The 23,792-nt window shown below is 38.9% G+C and overlaps 1 protein-coding gene across 20 annotated transcripts in view; it reads right to left on the reverse strand.

The window, feature by feature from the left end:
* CASK (calcium/calmodulin dependent serine protein kinase) overlaps positions 1-23,792 on the reverse strand; it is a 409,365-nt gene that overhangs the window by 79,352 nt on the left and 306,221 nt on the right. For all 20 annotated transcript variants that reach the window (XM_016942916.3, XM_016942911.3, XM_016942915.3 and 17 more), the window contains one exon: positions 15,651-15,772. In XM_016942916.3, the coding sequence (XP_016798405.1) occupies positions 15,651-15,772 (122 nt within the window). The remainder of the gene's footprint in view (positions 1-15,650; positions 15,773-23,792) is intronic.

Raw genomic sequence — 23,792 nt, forward strand, 5'->3', positions numbered from 1 at the left:
GCAAGTATTTGATTATTCCCTTCTCCTTCTTGTTCGGGAGGAAAGGAGAGGGGATTGCACCCTCCCTCATACAAAGTGAAGGATGGTAGATGCCCCAAAAGAACCACGCATTAGACACCGGAGGTGCCAGCCAGAAGAGCTCACTATCTCATTCTCTGGAGGGATGCTTGCTGAATTGTAGCAACTTATAGGCCCACCTTGGTACACTAGAAAGGATCTCTGTGTGAGAGAGAGTCCTTGGGGCAGCTTGACATGTAGCATTTGGGGTCCTAAGCAAAAAGAGACTGGTGCCTGCCTCTTTCATGGCTGGAGGCCGCCTGGGGCAGGCCATGCTTATAGTGTATGTTGAGTTAAGCACGTGTGTGTTTCCCATGAGTCAAGGAGACACTGCAGAAGGTAGCCTGGCTGGAGCCATCTGGATACAGCCCTGCCCAGGAGGACAAGAGGACTCAGAAGTAAAAAGCTATGTGGTAACCCCTGGGGGCAGGGGACGAGAACGTTTCTGAGACCAGGTGCTGAGTATACTGACGATGCAGAAACCACACGTCTGCAACTCAGGACAGAGCCAACACTGGGGTGTCTGCCACACCAAGGGCATCAACAGCCAAGAGGGAACTGAATGTCTGAGGTACATTATAGAACATGCTGTTTAAGTGGTTCTTTTTCTTTCCCACGACCAGACTCGGGTTCTCTGACATTAGGTAATAGCCCCTAGCGTGAGGCTGAGTACATAGTAGTGTTTAAGAAATGCTTCCTCTAGAAAAAATAAGTATTATATTTGGACTAGTACATAGAAATTGTAAATAGATTAAAAAAAATTCAGAGTAACGTAAAATAAACACACCAGGAATATTTATTTCAGCTTGTTTCTTTAGGAACCAGATATTATTTCTCTTCGATCCTGCATGTGCAGTTAAAAACTTTCCCTCAAAATTAAGAAATGTGTTTTGACTACATTTAATTCTTTCTTTTGTATCTTTTAAGTCTGACTTACTTTATACAATTTTCAAGGTAAAAGAGACCTTAGGGCTGGGTGTGGTGGTTCATGCCTGTAATCCCAGCACTTGGGGAGGCCATACGAGGTAGGAAGATCACTTAAGCCCAGGAATTCAAGACCAACCTCGGCAAGATAGTGAGACTCTGTCTCTACAAAAAAATAAAAAAATTTGCTGGGTGTGGTGGTGATTGCCTGTAGTCCCAGCTACTCAAGATGGGGAGGTGGGAGGATTCCCTGAGCCCAGGATGAGTGAGCTGTGATTGTGCCACTGCACTCCAGCCTGGGTGACAGAATGAGACTCTGTTTGGGGTACCAAAAAAATAAAAATAAAAAAAAGAGGAGATCTTAGATGTCAACATGATTCAACTCCTCCATTTTAAAAAGTCAAAAGCTGAGTTCCAGTCAGGTGAACTGTCATGGTCAGGGTCATACAGCCAGAGTAGCAGGGACCTGACCCTGCCCTGCTGATATGCTGTCCTTTCTCTCATCCAGATCTCCTCAGCTTGTTACTAGAATTCAGTAATACACAATGCCTTGTGCCAGGGAGATATCTTTGGCAAATACTTGGGAAAAGAGCTGTAAAAAATTCTATTTATAGGCTGCAGGGAAAAATACACTCAATATGATTTGAAAACTATTAGCCACTCAATTACAAGCCTTGCCATGTTAAAGAATGTCAGGATTCTCACCTGAGGTGAGGAGTTCGAGACTAGCCTGGCCAACATGATGAAACCCCATCTCTACTAAAAATACAAAAATGAGCCGGGTGTGGTGGTGCATGCCTGTAGTCCCAGCTACTAAGGTAGCTGAGGCAGGAGGATCGCTTGAACCCGAGAGGTGGAGGTTAAGGTGAGCCGAGATCACACCACTGCACTCCAGCCTGGGCAACAGAGTGAGACTCCGTCTCAAGAAGAAGAAAAAAAAAAAAAAAAAAAAAAAAAAGAATATCAGGATCCTAATCCTATCCTGGCAAGATAGGAAATATTTTAGGCTTTGCAGGCCATATGATCTCTGTCACAGCCACTAAACCCTGTTGTGTTGTATGAGGGCGGCTGTTAATAATCCATAAATGAATGAGCATGGCTGTGTTCCAATAAAACTTTATTTACAAAAACAGGCGGCCAGCTGGATTTGGCCTCAGGGCCACAGTTTGTGAATCCCTGCTCTAGAAGCTTAAATTCAAGTTGTATTGGAATGACAAAATGTATTTCCTTTTGCTATTTGCTTTCCTGAAATTTGAAGGTATCAGGTGTATTTGTAAAGCTGAGGTGTGAAGGGGGAGGAAGAGAGAAGGAAGAATGTTAATAAATTATCCCTAGAGGGAAAACAAGAATGAATCTGTTACTGTTTACTCTCTTTTTCTAATGAAATTACCATTACCCAAATTCAGCACTTTTTATTAAAAAAAAAAAAAACAAAAAACATGTACACACAACACCAGGGCAAAACAAGGAAATGTGAACAGCTGCAAGGGAAACAGGCAGTCTCATATTGTCTCACAGATAGGCCTGCTCTCTGCAAATCTCTGGCACTGAGTCAGATATGACCACACATAGCTACACCGACACGCTTCATTCATCTTTCTGTCTTAGGAAGTGTCGCCACAGTTCCATAAAGAGACCACATTCTACATTTGACATGGGTTTTCAAATGAAGCAGAATAAACTTGGTAGTGATATTAAATTCAAATCTCCTGAGATTGTACTTTCAAACATAAAGATGATAAAATCAGTTAATATGTCACCTTTTATTTACATTCAAAGCACTAAATCAAGTTTCATTTTTTATCATACTCATTATATCACATTATCTTCTGATTTCTTAGTTATCAAATAGAAACCTGTGTTTTGCTCATAGTTTATGTGCAGTATTTATCAAGATCAACATTTAAAACGGAATGCATGGTAAGAAGCTATAAAATAATTATCACTGAGTTGTATGTCCCACTAACTTTTTTTGCACAGAGAAAACCAAATCTAAGGACCAGAATGTATATTGTTTGAGACAAGTTTATAACTTTTGCAACTATACTGTAGGCATAGGCTTGTAGGGTTGCAAAGAACATTGATGTTCATTAGCAACCATCATCTTATCACTTACTTTATAGATACTGAAGAAGTTTCCTGCTGGAAAAGAATGAAAGTTTGCAAGAATCAAATATTTAGCTGCAAAATATTTAATGAATGTGTCTGTGATGATCCTAATAAAACAGATAATAACAGTGTGCACGGAATTACACTGTGTAGCAATAATGACCATTGAAATAACTTGTTCTGGAAACACTGACTATCTTATTAAGAACTTTCTTCAGTTTCTGTGAATTACGTGGGTAAATAGGAACAAAGTTCCAATGTCACATCTTTTCAGTGAACTGAGCAGATCAGCCATCAATACATAACAGGTATTTTCTCATATACATTTGAAATTGAGCAAAATATTAGGGAAAGCTGATTTAATACTGAAACACAGAGAAATGATATTCAATTACTGTACTGGAACTGATTTTCTGAAGTTGGAGATCACAGAAAACTTTGTAAGATCTAAAAATCTATTTTTCTTGCTCAAGTTTACATATAAACTTGTTGAGGCCAGCTGCAGTGGCTTGCATCTGTCATCCCAGCACCCTGGGAGGCCAAGGTGGGCAGACTGCTTGAGGCTAGGTGTTTGAGACCAGCCTGGGCCACATGTGGAAACCTCGTCTCTACAAAAAATACAAAAATTAGCCAGGTGTGGTGGCGCACTCCTGTAATCCCAGCTACTTGAAGGGCTGAGGTGGGAGGATTGCCTGAGCCTGGAAGGTCGAAGTTGCAATGCGCTATGATTGCATGACCGCACTCCAGCCGGAGTGACAGACTGAGGCCCTGACACACACACACACACACACACACACACACACACACACACACACACGGTCCTTTCAAAGATCCTTGGCATCATTAAACATCATGAAGTTCAAGCTTGGAGAAGAGCAGTGTATTTAGCAGTGGCCTAAAGATTGCATGATGGGCAACGTAAGTGTGAAAGAAACATTGCAAAATTTAAAATGGCATTTTCAAAAACTTAAGGAGCTACAATTAAACACTAGGAAGAAGTTTTTTTCTTTTTTCTTTTTTTGAGACGGGGTCTTGCTGTGTTGCCTAGGATGGAGTGCAATGGCACGATCTTGGCTTACTGCAACCTCCGCCTCCTGGGTTCAAGCAATCCTCCTGCCTTAGCCTCCTGAGTAGATGGGATTACAGGCACACACCACCACTCCCGGCTAATTTTTGTATTTTATTTTATTTTATTTTTAGTAGAGACGGGGATTCACCATGTTGGACAGGCTGGTCTTGAACTCCTGACCTCAGGTGATCCACCCACCTCGGCCTCCCAACATGTTAGGATTACAGGCGTGAGCCATGGCGCCCAGCTGGAAGAACTTCTATAACCTGTCCTTCTTACAAATCTAAACACAATTCTGTATCATTGGGATATTATAAGTTACAAAAAGAAATCAAAATCACTCAGGCCATTTTTCTTTTTTGACGTGCAAAGAATGCCTATCCTACCTGCACCAAAAATTGTTTTTCTTGAAATTTTATATTCTACAAAATTGCTAAAAATCAATTTATTTTAAATAGTTGAAAGCACTCAAATAATAGTCATACAGATGACTATCTGCATGGAGATAGCAAACTCCATTCATTTGAAGGGAATTCATTTGAAGATTTGAAGATTTCATTTCATTCATTTTGAAAATTTTACAAATCTTAAACTAAATTTGTTTCTCATCTTAAAAAGTGTGTAAATTCCTAAATCTAGTGACTGAAATCAAGGAGCAAGAGTTCCACCCTGGAATTTAGATTTTCCCTGGACTAAGGTTCAGGGCTGCTCCCAATACCATGGCCCAGTTTGTACTACATAACTCAAGTTGAAGATGGACATGTAACGGACAACTGCTTACTGTATTTAGTGGCCAAGAAGAATGTTCCTGGATGCTCTTGAGTTAGGTGTTCTGGGAAAGCTTTAGTTTAATAGCTTAGCAGTGAAATGCTAGCTTAAATCAAGTTTTAGTAAAATCATGATGGGGAATATATCCTTACTTGAAGGTGCAAGAAGGAGTGCAGCTGGCCTAGTAATACGCTGCTCTAAATCCATTATTAAAGTTTTCTTCTGTCAGCAAAAAAGGCAATTAAAAAATCAGTACATCTGGGCCAGTACAAGATTTCCTGAAAAAGCTACAAAAATCCTTTGGATCCTGACAGCAAAAGAACCTCTAAGGAGGCCCTTGTTTTGTTTAGGTTTTATTTGCCTGTATACAGGGCTGCTTTTGTTCTAATCCTATTAGAACATCGCACTTACAGGGATTTATTTATGAATTCAAGAAATTAAGACTTGCTTGACCTCCTAGTTCAATCCAAGAAGACTGTGCCTTTGGTGGCCTAACAACATAGGCCAGTGTGGCAGATTTCTGGTCAGTTGGCAGCTATTTCTGAGAAACTCAAACACTGGCCTCAGATGACCTAGCTTGAGTGTTCTCTATGCCTTTTTCAAGTGGGCAAATAACTCTAAAATTAAGCCCTGTAAAACACAAATCATAATGCCTATTCTTGAGCAAAAGAAAGCATGAGGAAAAAAACCAGTTACATGATATAATATAGGCAGATTTTATTTTGTTTTAATAAAATCTTCTGAAATACGGTACTTTTTAGTATCAGATACAAGAGCTTGCCCAACTATGAGAAATTTTCACTATGATATTAATTTCCTTTCTATTTTTTTAAAGTGTTAAAATCACATTTCCTAGCTTGGCTCTTCTTAAGCAACTACAAGAGTTAAATGATATTTACATTAAATGAACATACAATTATTAATGTGCTGCTTTAAAAGGTAACATTTATGTTACATTAGGTGTGTCAGATAATATTTTATTTAATTATTTTTGGCTTTTGCTAGCATTTTTATTTTGCATAGGTAAACACCAAGCATTTGTACTTGGTGTAGCTGTAGCAAAAATGAATTTCTGTCATGAAAAATTTAAAGAGAATAACACAAAGGCAGTCTGGCAGAAGAGTTTTATGAGATCATGTTTGAAGGGCCACAAAGAGAAGAAAACAGCTATGTTCTTGGATTATGAATGCTGCAAGCCACTCCATCGAACATTCTTTAACTGAGCATATCACATTCCTTTCTAGGGGGAAACCCCTCCTTTCCTTGAGCATAGCATAAAGAAGAATCAGTGCTTGTTGTACTTTGAAGGCTTTCTGCAAATTCCTTTGCCTTTTGGTAAAGTTGATCATGGTGTCATAAAAAGAGAATGGCACTCAGTGGGTAACACTGATACTGGTGACAAGCTGATTCATTATTCTTGGTATTCTAGAGTAAATTCTAAACCCTGCTTTAAGAAGTAATTTATCTGAACAAATAAGGGAATTGGAGGGACTCCCGTAGTCATTAATTAATACTTTCAGTGGAAATCACACATTCCTTCACGAAGATGTATAGCATAAGATCTAACTTGCATCCTAGAAAGAGTAATTGTGTGGAGATGGAACGAGGCAGAATTCCCTACGATTAGACAGCCTTATTCTGAGAATTTGGTTTTTCCTAGTACATAATTATCAACCACAAAACATCAATATTGGATGAGTAGACAAACAAAATGTAGTATACACACACGATGGAATATTATTCAGCCTTAAAAAGGAAGAAAATTCTAACACATGCTACAACATGGATGAACCTTGAAGATATCATGCTAAATGAAATAAGCCAGACACAAAAGGGCAAATACTGGATAATTTCACTTATATACGTGGTACCTAGAGTAGTCAAATTCATAGGGACAGAAAGTAGAAGGGTGGTTGCCAGGGGCTAAGGAGAGGGGTGAATGGGTGTCAGTATTTAATGGGTACAGACATTTAGTTGGGAAAGATGAAAGAGTTCTGGAGATGGATAGTGATGATGGTTGTATAACAATGTGAATATACTTAATGTCATTGAACTGTACACTTAAACATGGTGCAAGTGGCAAATTTTATGTTATATATATCTTGCCACAACAAAAAAGACCAAAAAATTGATGTTAAAAAAGTGTCAAAAAGCTGTGAATTTTTGGAAATGGCAAATATGTACTTGAATGTAGAAGGAATGAACTAAAATAAGTTGCTCTAAGGTGTCTTCCATATTGAAAATCTATAAAGTTATGTAATTCATAACATTTTCAAACAAAAAACACAATTTGGACTTCTTCCATAAGGCACAACTACACACTGGTTAATAAAACAGTTCTTGGGAGAAAAAACCATATTTAGTATTTTTGAATCAGTGGTAAATTCTTAGCCACAAAGCTAAATTTTAATTTAGTGTAATGGCCCTGTGAAATCTAGTGGGATGATAGTAAATTTATATAGTTGTACAACCACCATCTCAATCCAGCTTAAGAACATTTCCGTAATCCCCCCAAATTCCCTTGTGTCACATCTAAGAACTCTTTGCCTAACCCAAGGTAATGAAGATTTATTCCTATATTCTTTTAAAAGTTTTATAGTTTTAAGCTCTTAAAGTGAATCTATGATCCATTTTGAGGCAATTTTCTTTTGTGTATGGTATGAGACAGGGTCTAAGTTCATTTCTTGCATATGGATCTCCAACTGCTCCAGAACCATTTGAAAAAAAAAAGACTATCCCCTTTTCCATGTAATTGCATTGGCAATCTTGTTGAAAATAAATTGACCATAAAGGTGAGGGTTTATTTCTGGACTCTTTTTTGTTTCAGTGATCTGTATATCTATCCTTATGCCAACACCATACTATTTTGATTATTATAGCCTTATAGTAAGTTTTGAAATCAGTTATCCAATTTTTTTCTTTTTCAAAATTGTTTTGGCATTTTTATATAAATTTTAGGATCACCTTGTTGACTTCTACAAAGAAATCCTACTGGGATGTTGATAGGGACTGCACTGAATCTATAGATCAATGTGGAGAAAAGCGCCATCTTAACAATATTAAGTCCTCCAATCCAACAGTATATCTTTGCTCATTTATTTAGATCTTTCTTTCGCAGCATTTTTTAGTTTTCAGTATACAAATCCTACATTTTTTTTGTTCAATTTATTCCTATTTTATTCTTTTTATAATATTGTGAATATTTCTTTAATTTTATTTTTGGGTTATTTTTTGCTCACATATAGAAATTTAGATAATGTGTGTATATTAATCTGGTATCTTGTGACCTTGCTAAGCTTGCCTATAATGCTATTAGATTTTTTGTGGATTCCTTAGTATTTTCTACATGCAAGATAACAACTCTGGGAAAGGATGATATTACTTCTTCCTTTCCAATCTTCATGCCTTGAATTTCTTTTTCTTGTCTTAGCTGCACTGGCCAGAGTCTCTGGGGCAATGGTGAATAGAAGTGGGGAGTGGACAATCCTCATCTTGTTCCTGGTTCTATCAGTTTTCTATTGCTGCTTAACAAAGAACCATATGCTTAGTGGCTTTTTTTTTTTTTTTGCTAAGTTTATTGACATTTATTTACATTAAGAAAGAAGGAAAAATACTTTGAGAATATTCACGACATATGGTATTTCTAGCTTTCAGGTATTTTGTTTCATGCCGTACTTTTACACTGACAATACTACTTCAATACATGGAGGGAAACAGATATGGGAGGTTTTGCCCCTCCAGTTAGAAAACAGTGGAGAGACACTCAAATTCAAAGGGAACAGCAATGCGCTTCAGTCTACAGCCCCAGGAGGCAAGAAGCACAAAGACCACCACCACTGGGCAGGGGCCCACTGTGCAGCTGGTTTCATAATTGCCAAAGCTGACTCTTAAGACTGGATGGGGCCCTGAGAAATTACTAGTAGCTCATCCTCTGAAGGTCCTCAGATAGGCTTTATTATTCTAGACATTTAAATGCAAATTGGCTGGACCACAAATTCTTGGGAAACTTAGCTTTGGCATTTCCTGATTGGCAATCTCTTTAAATATCCAAACCTAACATTGTATTTTACTTACTTCTCAGACCCCAAATTGCTCAAAAACATTATCTCCAGATTATTGTAGAAGTTCCATCTTTTTCCTTTAGGAAACTTCTGAGTTCTAAAAATAAGCTCTTCTAAATATGGCTACTAATTTAATGTCATCTCAAAAAAGCGAAATAGTAAATCAAGAATTGTAGTTTTCCATGGCTAACTCCAGGCCAGATGGAAAAATGCTAACTCTCCCTAAACGGTAAAAAATTATAATAAAGATGTTGGCCATACAAAATATGAAAGATTCCAAGTATCAGTTAATTGCTAATGCAATATTTAAAAGTTACTAAGTCTATTATAAAAGTCTACTTATAAATTAATATTATAAAGACTCCTAAATTAATTGCTACTGCAATTTTAAAAATTCATCAATAAATTGCTATATTAATCTAATCACCCATTATATTTTCAGAAACCACAATTTTAAGACTTCTTACAAAAATAATCTTAATTAGGTGGGGGCATTTACTATGGAAACAGCAGTGCGTAACAAATGCTAACAGCTGTTCAGAGGTATGACAGACAGCCAGTTAATGTTTAAAACTTAGTTGTCAAAGTTTGGCAGAGAGATGTGTCATTTAACAATGTTTTGTAACACTGGTGATTTACAAACTAAACATTTATTATTTTAATAGGAAAATTTATACTAGAAACTGAGAAGACTGAAAACTACTACCAAATAATACTTGTAAAATGTTTTTAATCCAAAAAACATGGCTTTTCAGTCCATCAAAAACTCACCCACCCACTGACCTTCCAATGTATCACATACAAATTCCAATCCATAACTGATTCAAAATATCATTACAAGACATAAATAACACTTTAACACCAATTCCCAATAAAGCATAATTAATGGATGACAGGGTAACATTTCATTATTTTATATTAGATTTGTGTAATTTGCACTCACATGTGAAGAATTAATTCAGGGTTAAATCAGTTTTCCATGCTGTACTGGGGTGAATATTGTCCCTCACTCAAAATTTATGTTTACCCAGAACCTCAGAATGTGACCTTATTTGGAAATAAGTGTCTTTATAGATGTAATTAATTAAGATGATGTCATACTGGATTAGGGTGTCCAATGACTGGTGTCCTTCTAAGAAGGCCATGTAAATACACAGACACACACGCACAGAGAATGACATGTGATGACGGAAAAAGAGACTGGAATGATGCATCTACAAGTCAAGGAATGACAAGGATTGCAGGCAACCACCAGAAACTGGAAAAGACAAGGAAGGATTCTTCCCTGGATCCTTTGGAGGGAGCATGCCCCTGCCAATGCCTTGATTTAGGACTTTCCAGCCTCCAGAACTATGAGACAATCAATTTCTGTTGTTTTAAGCCACACAACTTGTGGTACTTTGTTATGGCAGTCCTAGCAAACTAATGTCAAATTGTACTTTACTAATTGATCTATACATTTCATACAAAGATCATCTTAGCACCAGTGCTTTTAATTTTTAAATACAGGCATACTGCAACAAGCTGGACCAAGCAGTTCCTCATGCCTCTGTATTTCTTCCCACGAAATGAGAAGCTGCGTATGTGTGCCAGGCTGGAACTACTTGGATAGCAAATATTTAGAGTTTTCTGTATCAGTTTCTAACTACAGATTAAACTAAATGTGTTTTACTCAAATTCAAAGGCTTTCAGAGAGCATTTCCCTTTCAGTAGAATCACAGTACTTCTCCATTTTAATGTAAATGTTTCAGTTTGGCAGTTTTGTTTCCTGTAAACAAATTCTAATAATGCTTCTTCAAATTTTGAGCTTGTTATTATTTTAAGAACATGACTAGAAAAAATAAAGTCATAGATAATCTTTAGTTTTTCTTAGGAACTTAATCCTGTTTCTTTTTGTCAGCCTTAAAATTATGGCTTCATACCTAGCTATTTAGAATGTTATTGAGTTAACAGAAATAACATAAAAATGGTAAAGATATTTCCTAAAATGGCTCAGTGGGATTAATTAGCCTTAATTAATTCATGGTCCATAAAACTATGCCCCCTGGGTGTCCCTACTTGGAATCCTTAAAAAGGAATTCATGCCGGGGCAATGACTCATGCCTGTAATCTCAGCACTTTGGGAGGCCGAGGCAGGAGAACTGCTTGAGCCCAGGAGTTTGAGACCAGCCTGGTAGCCTGGGCAAACATGGTGGGACCTGTCTCTTCAAAAAAAAAAAAAAAAAGGCTGAGTGTGGTGGTGCACCTGTGGTCCAGGTACTTGGGTGGTTGAGGTAGGAGGGTGCTTGAGCTCAGAAGGTCAAGGCTACAGTGAGCCAGCCTGGGAGAGCCCTGTCTTAAACAAAAAACAAACAACAAACAAAAAAAGGCAGAAGAATTCGTTTTGATTCTGCAAAACAAAACAATTCCAAATCAACCATGGTATGTGGAACATAGGAAGAAAGAAAAATGAAAGGCCCAATTTTTTTTGACAGAGTCTTGCTCTGTCTCCCAGGCTACCATGCAGTGGTGTGATCTTAGCTCACTGCTGCGTCCACCTCCTGCGTTCAAGCGATCCTCCTGCCTCAGCCTCCCAAGTAGCTGGGACTACAGGCGTGCGCCACCATGCCTAGCTAATTTTTGTATTTTTAGTAAAGACAGGGTTTTACCATGTTGGCCAGGCTGGTCTCAAACACCTGACCTCAAGTGATCCTCCCGCCTCGGCCTCCCAAAGTGCTGAGATTATAGGAGTGAGCCACTGCACCCAGACTGAAAATCCAACATTTTAACAGCTGCTCCTCAAGAGTTCGTCATAGCCATTTTTCTTCCTTAATGTATACCACAAACATTTAAATATTAAAATTTTTTAAACGATTAGATTTCTCTATATGGCAGTCACTTGAATTCTTCATTGATTATATTATTAAAATGTAGCCTGTTAGCTGTGAAATGAGCTTAATAAGCCTTATTTATGGGATGTAGGGTATGAGGGCACATTCTAATGATGGTTTATTTCATTCATGATGATTAAGCTTTCATTCATTCATTCATTCATTCATTTTTGAGACGGAGTCTCGCTCTGTTGACCAGGCTAGAGTGCAGTGGCACGATCTCGGCTCACTGCAATCTCCACCTCCTGGGTTCAAGTGATTCTCCTGCCTCAGCCTCCTAAGTACCTGGGATTATGGGTGCCCACCACATTTTTGTATTTTTAGTAGAGATGGGTTTCACCATGTTGGTCAGGCTGGTCTCGAACTCCTGACCTCAGGTAATCCGCCCGCCTTGGCCCCCCAAAGTGCTGGGATTACAGGCGTGAGTCACCGTACCTGGCCTAAACTTTCATTTAGAAATAGCTCAGTTTGGAGATTCAGAACCACATGCATGCAAATATTGTCCAGGGCTCGGCCTCACAGTCATTAATTTGACTGGAGTTCATGTATGGCACCTGTTTACAAAATTCAGAAGATACTGCACCTTTTTTTTTTTTTTAGAGATAGAGTCTCACTTTGTTGCCCAGGTTGGAGTGCAGTAGTGTGATCACGGCTCACTGCACCCTTGAATTCCTGGGCTCAGGTGATCCTTCAGCCTCAGCCTCTGGAGTAGCTGGGACCACAGGCATACACCACCATGCCCAGCTGCTTTTTAAATTTTTTGTAGAGATGGGGTCTTGCTTTGTTGCCCAGGCTGGTCTTGAGCTCCTGGGCTCAAGTGATCCTCCCACAATGACCTCCCAAAGTGCTGGGATTACAGGTGTGAGCCACTACTCCTGGTCTTATACTTCACCTTTTTAATAGGCATGGTTCATTTTCAGTCCAACAGCTCCTCTTTCAAATTGACCTGCACTGACAGGGCAGATACCAATAAGGCAGATACTTCTTTATAATGTAAACAAATGCAAAGGAAAGTTAAGTATGTTTTTCTCACTAACATCTAAGAATCTCTTCTGAAATTGTGACAATTTATACCAAACAGTGCAGCAGTTATTCGTGTCTGAATAGCTGCCCCTTTCTTTGTGTAAGCCAGTAATGTTCCTGCTTCTCCCCTGCAATCTCAAGCTTGATGTGCTCAGATACCTTGCTATATCAGTAAGAAAAAATACAACTTTGAAACCAATTTGGGCTTCTCTCAGTGTTTAAATTACAAAAAGTCTTTGTTACAAAAAGTCCTTGATTCAAAAGAAGGTCAGTAAATCTACCTGGCAATGACCTAACCACTGACCACAATAAAATAAACAAAATCTCCACACACTGCTGTAGCCTTTTCTAAATATTGCACTAACTAGTTCTAGTAAAGGGTATAAACTTCAGTGGGAAATACACAATTGTGAAAACTTTCTGCAGCAATGACAGTGAATAGATACTACTTAAGATAAATTACACTAAAGAGAAGACCCAATTCCTTATCTTCCTGAGCACATTTCTAAACTATGTTCCTCAGCTCTCACATCCAGGTGAGCACGTGACTAGCAGTTGCCAAAGAATGTGAGATAAACCCATTTCCAGGCTTGACCCTGCAAGATTCTCCATGTTCTCTCTTCTCTCATTTGCTGGCTAGGTACAAAGGATACAGTAGAAGATTCCAAGACCCTGGGAAATAGCAGTGTGACCTAGAGGAAGAGGCCTGGGTCTCTGAATGACGGTGTGGAAAAGACCTCCCTCATCTACCTGCATTGGACTGTGAAGTGAGCAAGAAGTAAACTTCTATTCTGTTAAGCCACTCAAATTTTAGAATCACATGTTATAACAGTTAGTCAGCCCTAATTAATATGTACACTATATACAAAGGCCAAACTAGCCATGAAAATCTGATAATTAATTTGAACTGACCACATTTGGGGAAAGAAGCAACTGTTAGATACCTACGGCTGCATTTAGTGTGAAGCTGAAGCATAATGCAACAAACACTCTTAGCTGAGCTTTTCCCAAACTGGTCCTCATCAAAACAGAACTCAACAGGATTGTGAATAAAAGTTTTGTGCCCAAATTAGTTTGAGAAATGCTGATAAAGAAAGTTAAAAAGGTTACTTTCCTTTAGATCATCTCAGAGCTATCAATATACCAATGCCCATTGTGGATCTGTATAAAAAGACTAAAGAATGTAGCATTTCCCAAACTTATTTAGTCAATAAATAATTTAACCAATAAATTTAAGATCTACTTCCCCCTCCCACCATGGCAACACCCATAGCAACCTCCCAGAGCAATGCTCTGTAGAACACATTCTGGGAAATTTTGCTTTAGCTTCATTTACATCATATGGTGAATTATTCAGCACCAAACAGTTCTAGGCACCCCAAAGCAAGTATAATTCTCTCATTAAGGGAAGATTTTTCTTGTAAAAAGACCAACATGTTCAAATACCATCGAAACCACCCAAGAGTTTTCATTGCTGAAGTGAACCAAGTTCTCTAAGAAAGGTATTTTACTTAAAATGTGACTGAAATGAAAATGGTCAGCTTCTGTTTTTTCCTTTGTATCCCAGTCTGCTGTCAGTGGAGCCTGTAATATTTAAAGATGGAGTATATGCTTATGTTTTAAGGAGAAGACATTGAATCTATGGAACAAAACAATGTTAAATATGAAATGTGTGTGGGAATACAGCCTATTGCACAGTATCCCATTTGCTTTTCTCTCTCCTATACTCATGCTGGAGGTATAATGTTTTAAAGTAATGTGCAAAGCAATAAAAAGTAATCACAGCTAACCTCAATGGATTCTTTTAACAGAAATACAAGATAATTCAGTAAAGTAGGATTGTACTCTACTCTTTTTTAAAACTCACATACCACTTGCATGCATTATGTACATATAATTTATAAATATAAAGATATATAAATTTTTCCCCATTGTAGCCTGCTAGGCTCTATTGCATTTGTACTGTACATATACTGTATTTCTTTTTTCTTTGTTTTTGAGATGGAGTTTCGCTCTTGTTGCCCAGGCTGGAGTGCAATGGAGCGATCTCGGCTCACTGCAACCTCTGCCTCCTGGGTTCAAGTGATTCTCCTGCCTCAGCCTCCCGAGTAGCCAGGATTACAGGCATGCACCACCACAACTGGCTAATTTTGTATTTTTAGTAGAGATGGGGTTTCCCCATGTTGGTCAGGCTGGTCTCGAACTCCTGACCTCAGGTGATCCACCCGCCTTGGCCTCCCAAAGTACTGGGATTACAGGCATGAGCCACGGTGCCCGGCCATATACTGTATTTCAATCATGAATTTTTGATGGATGATTTCCCACATTTCTCATAGACTTAAGGCAACTGAAAAGGATTGTTATGATAGACATCTGAGAATTCATGTAAAGTAAAAAGGTATGCTAAATATTCAATTTCTTTTTTTTTTTTTTTGAGACAGAGTCTTGCTTTGTCACCCAGGCTGGAGTGCAGTGGTGTGATCTTGGCTCAGTGCAGCCTCCGCCTCCTGGGTTCAAGTGATTCTTGTGCCTCCGCCTCCTCAGCTCAGTCCTAACTGGGACTACAGGCATGCGCCACCACGCCTGGCTAATTTTTGTATTTTTAGTAGAGACCAGGTTTCACCATGTTGGCCAGGATGGTCTCGGTCTCCTGACCTCCTGATACACCCGCCTCTGCCTCCCAAAGTGCTTGGACTACAGGCATGAGCCACCGTGCCCGGCCAATATTCAATTCACCAAAAAACAAGAATAATAAAAAGACAGACTTACATCTAGTAGTGTGTGAAGATGCTGATCCTGGAAAACACTGTGTAGAAAATCTAGGTCCTTTTCACTGCAGTCTGTAAGCGCATGAATCTCTTCCAGGCTGTCCAGCACCTGTGAGACTGCTCCTAAGGGGGACAAACAGAAAAGAAACAGCCAGTATAGAAAGTCAATGTCAAACTAACTTTTTAAACCTAAATCTTACACTTAAGAACAATGAATTCATATCAGAACTTCAAAGGCTAGTGTCTTTACTGAAGGATAGACTTAAATGAGTTTCATATCATTTAAGGACACAGTATTTTCAGAGAGTTCATGTTCTTATTAATGTATTTGTGTGCTCTTCATTTTTCAGAGGAAACTGCAGCTTATCTTCTTTGAATTAATGAAATTTATCAAGTATAACCTAAGCACTAGAAGATCTGGACACAGCAAGTTTTATGTCAGGAAGAGAGTATGGGTTTCAGGACTCCAAGATGTTCTGAAATATTATAGAAACAAGGTTGGCCTTTTACCCAGGTGCATTCCATCAAGAACTGAAGGTAAAGCCAGCTGTAGATACAGGGAACAGACCTTCAACTGGGAACTCCTGCTGCTTAAAATAGGCTTCTTAGTTTTTAAGACTCGAACTTTAGTTAACAAAAATCCCAGTCCACTCCTTTTTTTTCCTTTACATACAGACTCAAGAGACCCAAAGTCATTCTCATTCTGTTTTACTCTTACCCTTCTTACTCAGAAGATAAAGACAAAGTATAGGTACGCTGACTGACGCTTCCAAATACCGTATTAAATTTCAAGGCAAATCATTTTTGTAGGGCAAAGCAAATGGAAGTGCCATCACTTTAAGTTTCTTCTCATAACCAGGAAACCAGGTAGATGTCAGTAGGGAAAGATACACAATGAGGAGTAACAAAACCATTTACACAGCCTTAAAAAAAAGATCAGCCTCTTTTACATTGCAGGCGATATGCAGAATACACATATATACTCCACAAAAAAAGAGCTCCAAGGAGCTAAGCTTCAGAACATTAGTACACAGTAGAGAAACTCTAAGAATAAGTGTCTCATTGCACATTTAAGTCTTTGGATCAGTGGTTCTCAACCAGGGGCAATTTTGTTACCCAGGTGGACATTTCCCAATGTTTAGAGATATTTTTGGTTGTTACAACTACAGCGGGAGGGCAGCTATTGCTATCTAGTGGGTAGAGGTCAGGGATGCTGCTGAACATCCTACAATACCCAGGACAGCCCCCACAACAAAGAATTATCTGGCCCAAAATGTCAGTAGTGCTGTGGTTGAGAAATTATATTTTTGATAAAGATAAAAATCTTTATGCTCCAGAACTCTGTTTCTAATTCTTCCTGACTTAGACCTTATCCATTCTCATGCAATTATTGGTGAGAATATATATCAGTACCACTTTTCCAGAAAGCAATCTGGTAACATATATCAAAAAGCCTTAAAAATGTTCATGCACTTCGATTTAGTAATTCCATTTACAAAAACCCACCTTAAGGAAAAAAATGGAAGATTTATATATAATGATATTATCATACAAAATGGAAAATAAATCTAATAGAGGATGATTACATAGGTTATAGAATATCCATATAATGGAATATGTAGCCAAATGAAAATTGTTTTTGAAGAATTTCAAAGACACAGAGAAATCTTCATGATATAGAATTCAAGAAAGCAGAATGCAAAACTAAATAAACTGTATATTCCCAGTTACGATAAAAAACCAAACAAAACATATATGCAAACTCAGGAAAAACAAAAAACAGAATGAAACACAGCAAAAGTGTTACAGTTGTTATCTTTACTGTCCTATTTCTATTTCATTCTGTTCTTATCCATACTTTCCAAGTTTTTCTACAATAGCAAAACAAAACAAAATGCTATATAAGCTACTGATTTTTGTAGCTCTATTTAATTATGTTAAAGATTTGGGTCTTAAGCCACATACTGTGTGGCTGTCCACGTGGAAATTACTGTAGCTATTTTTAAAAATTTGACTTTTTATTTTGAGATAATTGTAGATTCACATGCAGTTGTAAAAGAAAATAACACAAAGGTCTCATGTACCCTTTACCCACTTTCCTCCAATAGTAACATCTTGCAAAACTGTAGTACAATATCACAACCTGGATATTGACATTGATACAGTCGAGCTATAAAACATTCCATTATCACAAAGATCCCTCACACTGCCTTTTTATAGCCATGCTCATTCCCCTCCTACCCTATCCCCTCCTAACCTGTGGCAACTACTAATCTGTTCTCCATTTCTACAATTTTGTCATTTTGATAATAAATGAGGCTCCTATTCTGGGCATACTGCCTATGGGGTAGCCCCGGTCTGCAAGGAGGAGTCCCTCTAAAAATTAAAAAATAAAATAAAATAAAATAAAAAGAATAAATGAAATCATACAGTATGTAACCTTTTGGGACTGCATTTTTTCACTTAGCATAATTATCTGGGGCTTCATCCAGGTTGTTGTGTGGATGTACCAGTTTGTTTGACCATTCGTCTGTTGAAGGAACTATGGATAATGTTTTTTTTTTTTTGAGACAGAGTCTCGTTCTGTTGCCCAGGCTGGAGTGTAGTGGCATGATCTTGGCTCACTGTAACCTCTGCCTCCCGGGTTCAAGCGATTCTCCTGCCTCAGCATCCTGAGTAGCGGGGATTACAGGTGCGTGCCAACACACCCAGCTAATTTTGTATTTTTAGTAGAGATGGGGTTTCATCATGTTGGTCAGGTTGGTCTCAAACTCCTAACCTCGTGATCTGCCCGCCTTGGCCTCCCAAAGTGCTGGGATTACAGGCGTGAGCCACTGCGCCTGGCCTGGATAATTTTTTTTTTTGAGGCAGGGTCTTGCTCTGTTGCCCAGGTTGGAGTGCAGTGGCATAATCTCGGCTCACTGCAACCTCGACCTCCTGTGCTCAAGTGATCCTCCCACCTCAGCCCCCAGAGTAGCTGGGACCACTACACCCATCTAAGTTTTGTATTTTTTATAGAGATGGGGTTTTGCCATGTTGCCCAGGCTGGTCTTGGACTCCTGAGCTAAAGCGATCCTTCTGCCTTGAGCTCCCAAAGTGCTGGGATTACAGGTGTGAGCCACCATGCCTGGCTGGATAATATTAAATTTTGAATTACGCCTGCCAGGCTATTGGTATCCTTTCACTGAAAACATTAAGTGGATATTAAGTGGGATAAAAGAGATAAATGGCAGAAATCAGTCCTCATCTCCTCTGTTATTCCTAAAGAGGTATTAACCCAATCCACTTCCTTCTACCTGATCTTCTCAGGATTTACTTTGTTCAGAGTGCCCCCCCCCCATCAAAAAATCTGGAAATTAGTTAAAAGCCAATTTTCTCTTCATCCTTTACTGAAAGCCTTGGAAAGCAAGAGATGATGTGAAGAAATTAGTCCCAAATGTCCCACTGAACCCCTGACCCCAGCATGTCATCAACAACAGAATTAAATGATGCTAGGTTTATCAAGTTACTAAAGCCAGTTCTAAACTTCTGGACTTATGAAACCACAATAACAAAAATACTAATCAAGTGCCGTTTTTGTATATTAAAAAATTCAGCTGATACCACAGAAACCTAATTATCATCTTCACTCAGTTATCTTAGTGAAATCTTACTGAGTTTTTTTTTTTCTTTTTTTTTTGAGACAGAGTCTCACTCTGTCACCCAGACTGGAGTACAACGGCATGATCTCAGCTCACTGCAACCTCTGCCTCCTGGGTTCAAGCGATTCTCGTGCCTCAGCCACCCAAGCAGCTGGGACTACAGGTTACCACGCCCAGCTAATTTTTGTATTTTTAGTAGAGACGGGGTTTTACCATGTCGGCCAGGCTGGTCTCGAACTCCTGGGCTCAAGTGATCCGCCTGCCTCAGCCTCCCAAAGTGCCCGGACTACAGGCCTGAGCCACCGTGCTCGGCCTTTTACCAGCATTGCTCATGCTGATATACAGTTTATGTAGCAGTTTATTAATAATATAAGATTAAAGCAAAAACAACCTTTTATCAAGTGAATACTAAGATGGTCAGTCTCAAGACCAGGAAGCAATTTTGGCTGTACCAGACCAGAGATGTATCATTTGTTGGATTGTGAACTTCCCAAGTGCTCCATGCCATTCCTGTACCACCAGCGCACTCCATGAGTTACTTATGTGTGTGCTTGTTCACTCTTTTTTCCCCTTAGCTGTAAGGTCCTTAAGGCAGCTCTTTATTTTATTCATTTTATAATATCTACAAAGTATGCACTGAATTAAGTACTTAAGGAAACACTAACAGCAGCTCCCAATTCTTGAGTGTTTATTATGTTCCAGGAACATCCTCAGGACAACACAGTAAGGCAGATATATTATCCCACCTTCTAGATAGGGAACTGAGCTTCAGAAGGTTCATGGAAGGGCATAACTAGTAAATGGTGGAGCCAGGACTCAATCCTGGGTTTGTTTGGCTTCAAAGTCTATGTTTTGCCTAACTTACTACACTAATAGGCTATGCTAGGAAACAAACATACAGGAAACCTTCAACAAGAAGTTGTGTGGTTTATGCATGAATATGGAGGTTGGAAAAGAACTTGAACAATGCCCTACTGGGTCAGACAATAACCAAAATCTTTTTTTTTTTTTTTTTTCCTGAGACAGAGTTTCACTCAGTTGCCCAGGCTGGCGTACAGTGGCATGATTTCAGCTCACTGCAACCTCCGCCTCCTGGGTTCAAGCAATTCTCCTGCTTCAGCCTTCCAAGTAGCTGGGATTACAGGCGCACACCACCACACCCAGCTAATTTTTTGTGTTTTTAGTAGAGACGGGGTTTCACCATGTTGGCCAGGCTGGTCTTGAACTCCTGACCTCGAGTGATCCGCCCGCCTAGGCCTCCCAAAGTGTTGGGATTACTGGCGTGAGCCACAGTGCCTGGCCCCAAAATCTTTATTGAATATTCCTGCTTTTTGCTAGGTACTAGGCAAGGGCTTCAGAGAAATCAGAGATATGATCACTGGCCCTGAGGAAGGGGCTCTCAGACTGGTGTGTGAAGTAGGCATATTATACCCTGAAGTAAACGGTATAGAAGAGGTAAAAACAAACTGACACACAGGCTGCCTAGGGAGGAGTTGGGGAGCCGCAGAGAGGTGGATGAGCAGGAATTCACCACCCCCACACAGGATCAAAGCTGTGTTGACAGGACCAGCAGATACTTTGCTGGAAAGCACAAAGGCATCTGTTAGCAGGCATTTAAAGTAGACAAGAGCCACAATTCCAACAGGTCTATTAAACCTCCTTGGATCTGTCACCTCTTCTGAACTGATTTATAGTCTTATCTTGTACCCAAATATGATTAACTTGATGGGTTCTCAATCATGAAAAGAAGCACTTCCCTAGTTGTACTCAAGTTGTCTATTTCAAGCTCTGAAAAGTGCCCCTATTTTTAAGTTTCTGTAATTAGGTAGAAAAATGAGAGTTTTTATTCCATTTCTCCTTCATCTTTTCAAATGGAATAAATACATATTTTTGGCTTAACCTCAAAATCTGTCTTCACCCTTGATTATTTTAACACCTTCCATTAACACCTGTTCTAGTTCCGTTATTTCTTTCTTTGGGTATGACAAACAGAACCACAGAACACATTCTTGGTTGGATAGATGTGTGTATAATTGATATCTGTAGTTCAGTACCAACCATCTAAAAACCCCATGGTGTTTCAATTCATTATAAGATATAAATAGACACAAAGACACTTCTCGGGCTTCTCCATTGCTATTTGTTTTAGATTTTAAACCCCGAGGCAGTAGTGATTATTAATATAACACATGCAGCACATGCTAATTAAGATGTTACTAGTTTTCATTTTGAAGATCAATACTGTCACATATAAAATAACTATTTTTCTCAAAGACTAAAAAGGCTGTTTTTCCTATAAAACCTCTGAATAAACTTGTAACTATCTTGAAAACAAAATCAATCAATAAAAAGTATACAAGTTCACCTCAGAGGGCAGTTGATTTAACGGCAGGACTGTAGGTATCCTATTTACCTCTGTATTCTGGGGTGTACTTTGCAGAGTCCTTTGTACCAAGACACTTCATAAAATGGCCTGATTAAAATGATTTTTTTCTGAGTAAATTCTGAAGAATTGAAAACAAAGTATGAGAAAGACTTAACCACAGAAAACAATTTCTTGTATAGTACTGTTTCCTTAAAGCCACATTTGAAATTATTTTAATACTTATATTTGTATTAACAGCTTATAATTTCCAGAGTGCTTTTATACTTACTACCTTATGTGATTCCACAATAACCCTGTCTCTGCAGGCAAGTGTTTTTTTTGTTTTGAGACAGGATCTTGCTCTGTTGCCTAGGCTGGAGTGTAGTGGCGTGATCCTGGCTCACTGCAGCCTCGACCTTCTGGGCTTGAGCAATCCTTCCACCTCAGCCTTCCAAACAGTTGGGACTACAGGCACGCTACCATGCCTGGCTAATTTTTTAAAAAGTTTTTTGTAGAGTTGGGGGTCTCTCTCTGTTGCCCAGGCTATTCTCAAATTCCTGGGCTCAAGCAATCCTCCCACCTCAGCCTCCCAAAGTGCTGGGATTATAGGCATTGAGCCACCGTGCTTGGTCAGCAAGTGTTTTTATATTTGAAAAACCAGAGGCTCAGTAGGGTTAAATAACCTTTCCAAGGGCCACAGGCAATAAGCAGAAGATCAAATCCTAGAACCCAGGTCTCACTCCTAATTCAGTGTTCCTTCCATAAGAGACTGCCCCCCACCCACAAAATCATGTTTTATCCTCAGCAATGCATCAGAATGATTTGCATTTGGTAATGAGGTGATGTCCAATTTCTTTTTTTTTTGTTTTTTTGAGACGGAGTCTCGCTCTGTCGCCCAGGCTGGAGGGCGGTGGTGTGATCTCGGCTCACTGCAAGCTCCGCCTCCTGGGTTCATGCCATTCTCCTGCCTCAGCCTCCCGAGTAGCTGGGACTACGGGCACCCGTCACCACACCTGGCTAATTTTTTTTTTTGTATTTTTAGTAGAGAGGGGGTTTCACCGTGTTAGCCAGGATGGTCTCAAACTCCTGACCTCGTGATCCACCTGCCTCGGCCTTCCAAAGTGCTGGGATTACAGGCGTGATGTCTAATTTCTGTTCTCTCTTTAATCTCAATTTGATTTACCATATAAGGTTTTTTCCTAGCCCTTGGTCCAAACTTCCACATTCATGAACTTATTAGATACTATAATGCCCTGCCTTCAGAATAGTATTTTGTTTTCATAATTCATTTGGCAATAAAGTTTGTATCTAAAAATCAGGTTTATAATCATACTTTTTTTTTTTTAAATAGAGATGGGATCTCACTATGTTGTGCAGGCTGATCTCAATCTCCTGGCCTCAAGCAATCCTCCCACCCCAGCCTCTCAAAGTGCTGGCAAGGCATAAGCCACCATGACTGGCCTGCACATTTTAACTTTGAGTACTTCTACTTTTTCAAATAATCTCACCAGTACAAACAAGTTTTTCAAAAGTTTTCTGCTACTATTATGAAATAATAGTCAAAAAAAGCATAAATATGTCAACTGTTTAAAAAATGTTTCTATTTCTTTAAAGAGAAATATGCTTTTAAGGTCAATACAAGCTTTGAGTCTAGAATAATCTCATTACGAGAGTGGAAGTCTCATAAAAAGGTTGACGAAGTAAAAATAACCCAAAAGGAGGACAGAAAAATAAACAGTCAAATGTTTAGACTAAAAATTTCTCAGTGTTAAAGTAGGCTGAGTATGTCTTAAAAGTTTTTCCCCTTACATTTTACTACGAAAAGCTTCAAACATACAGAAAGTTTGAAAGAATCGTGCCCACCACCTAGATCTTACATATGTTGACAGTTTGCTGTATTTGCTTTATCACATGTCTACCCATCTATCCATCAGTTCACGTATTTTTCATTCATTTCAAATTAAATGGCAGTGGCCAGCATTAGTACACTTCACCCTTAAAGACTTCAGCAAAGATTGCAATGCTTATTTTTCTCTCTGAGGTAAAATTTACATAGAATGAAATACACAAATCTTAAGTGTACCATTCAATGAGTTTTGATATACCCAAGTTTTCACTGTAATTGTTTCAAAAAAGA

This window comes from Pan troglodytes, chromosome X, assembly GCF_028858775.2.
Source record: "Pan troglodytes isolate AG18354 chromosome X, NHGRI_mPanTro3-v2.0_pri, whole genome shotgun sequence".
NCBI classification, from domain to species: Eukaryota; Metazoa; Chordata; class Mammalia; order Primates; family Hominidae; genus Pan; species Pan troglodytes.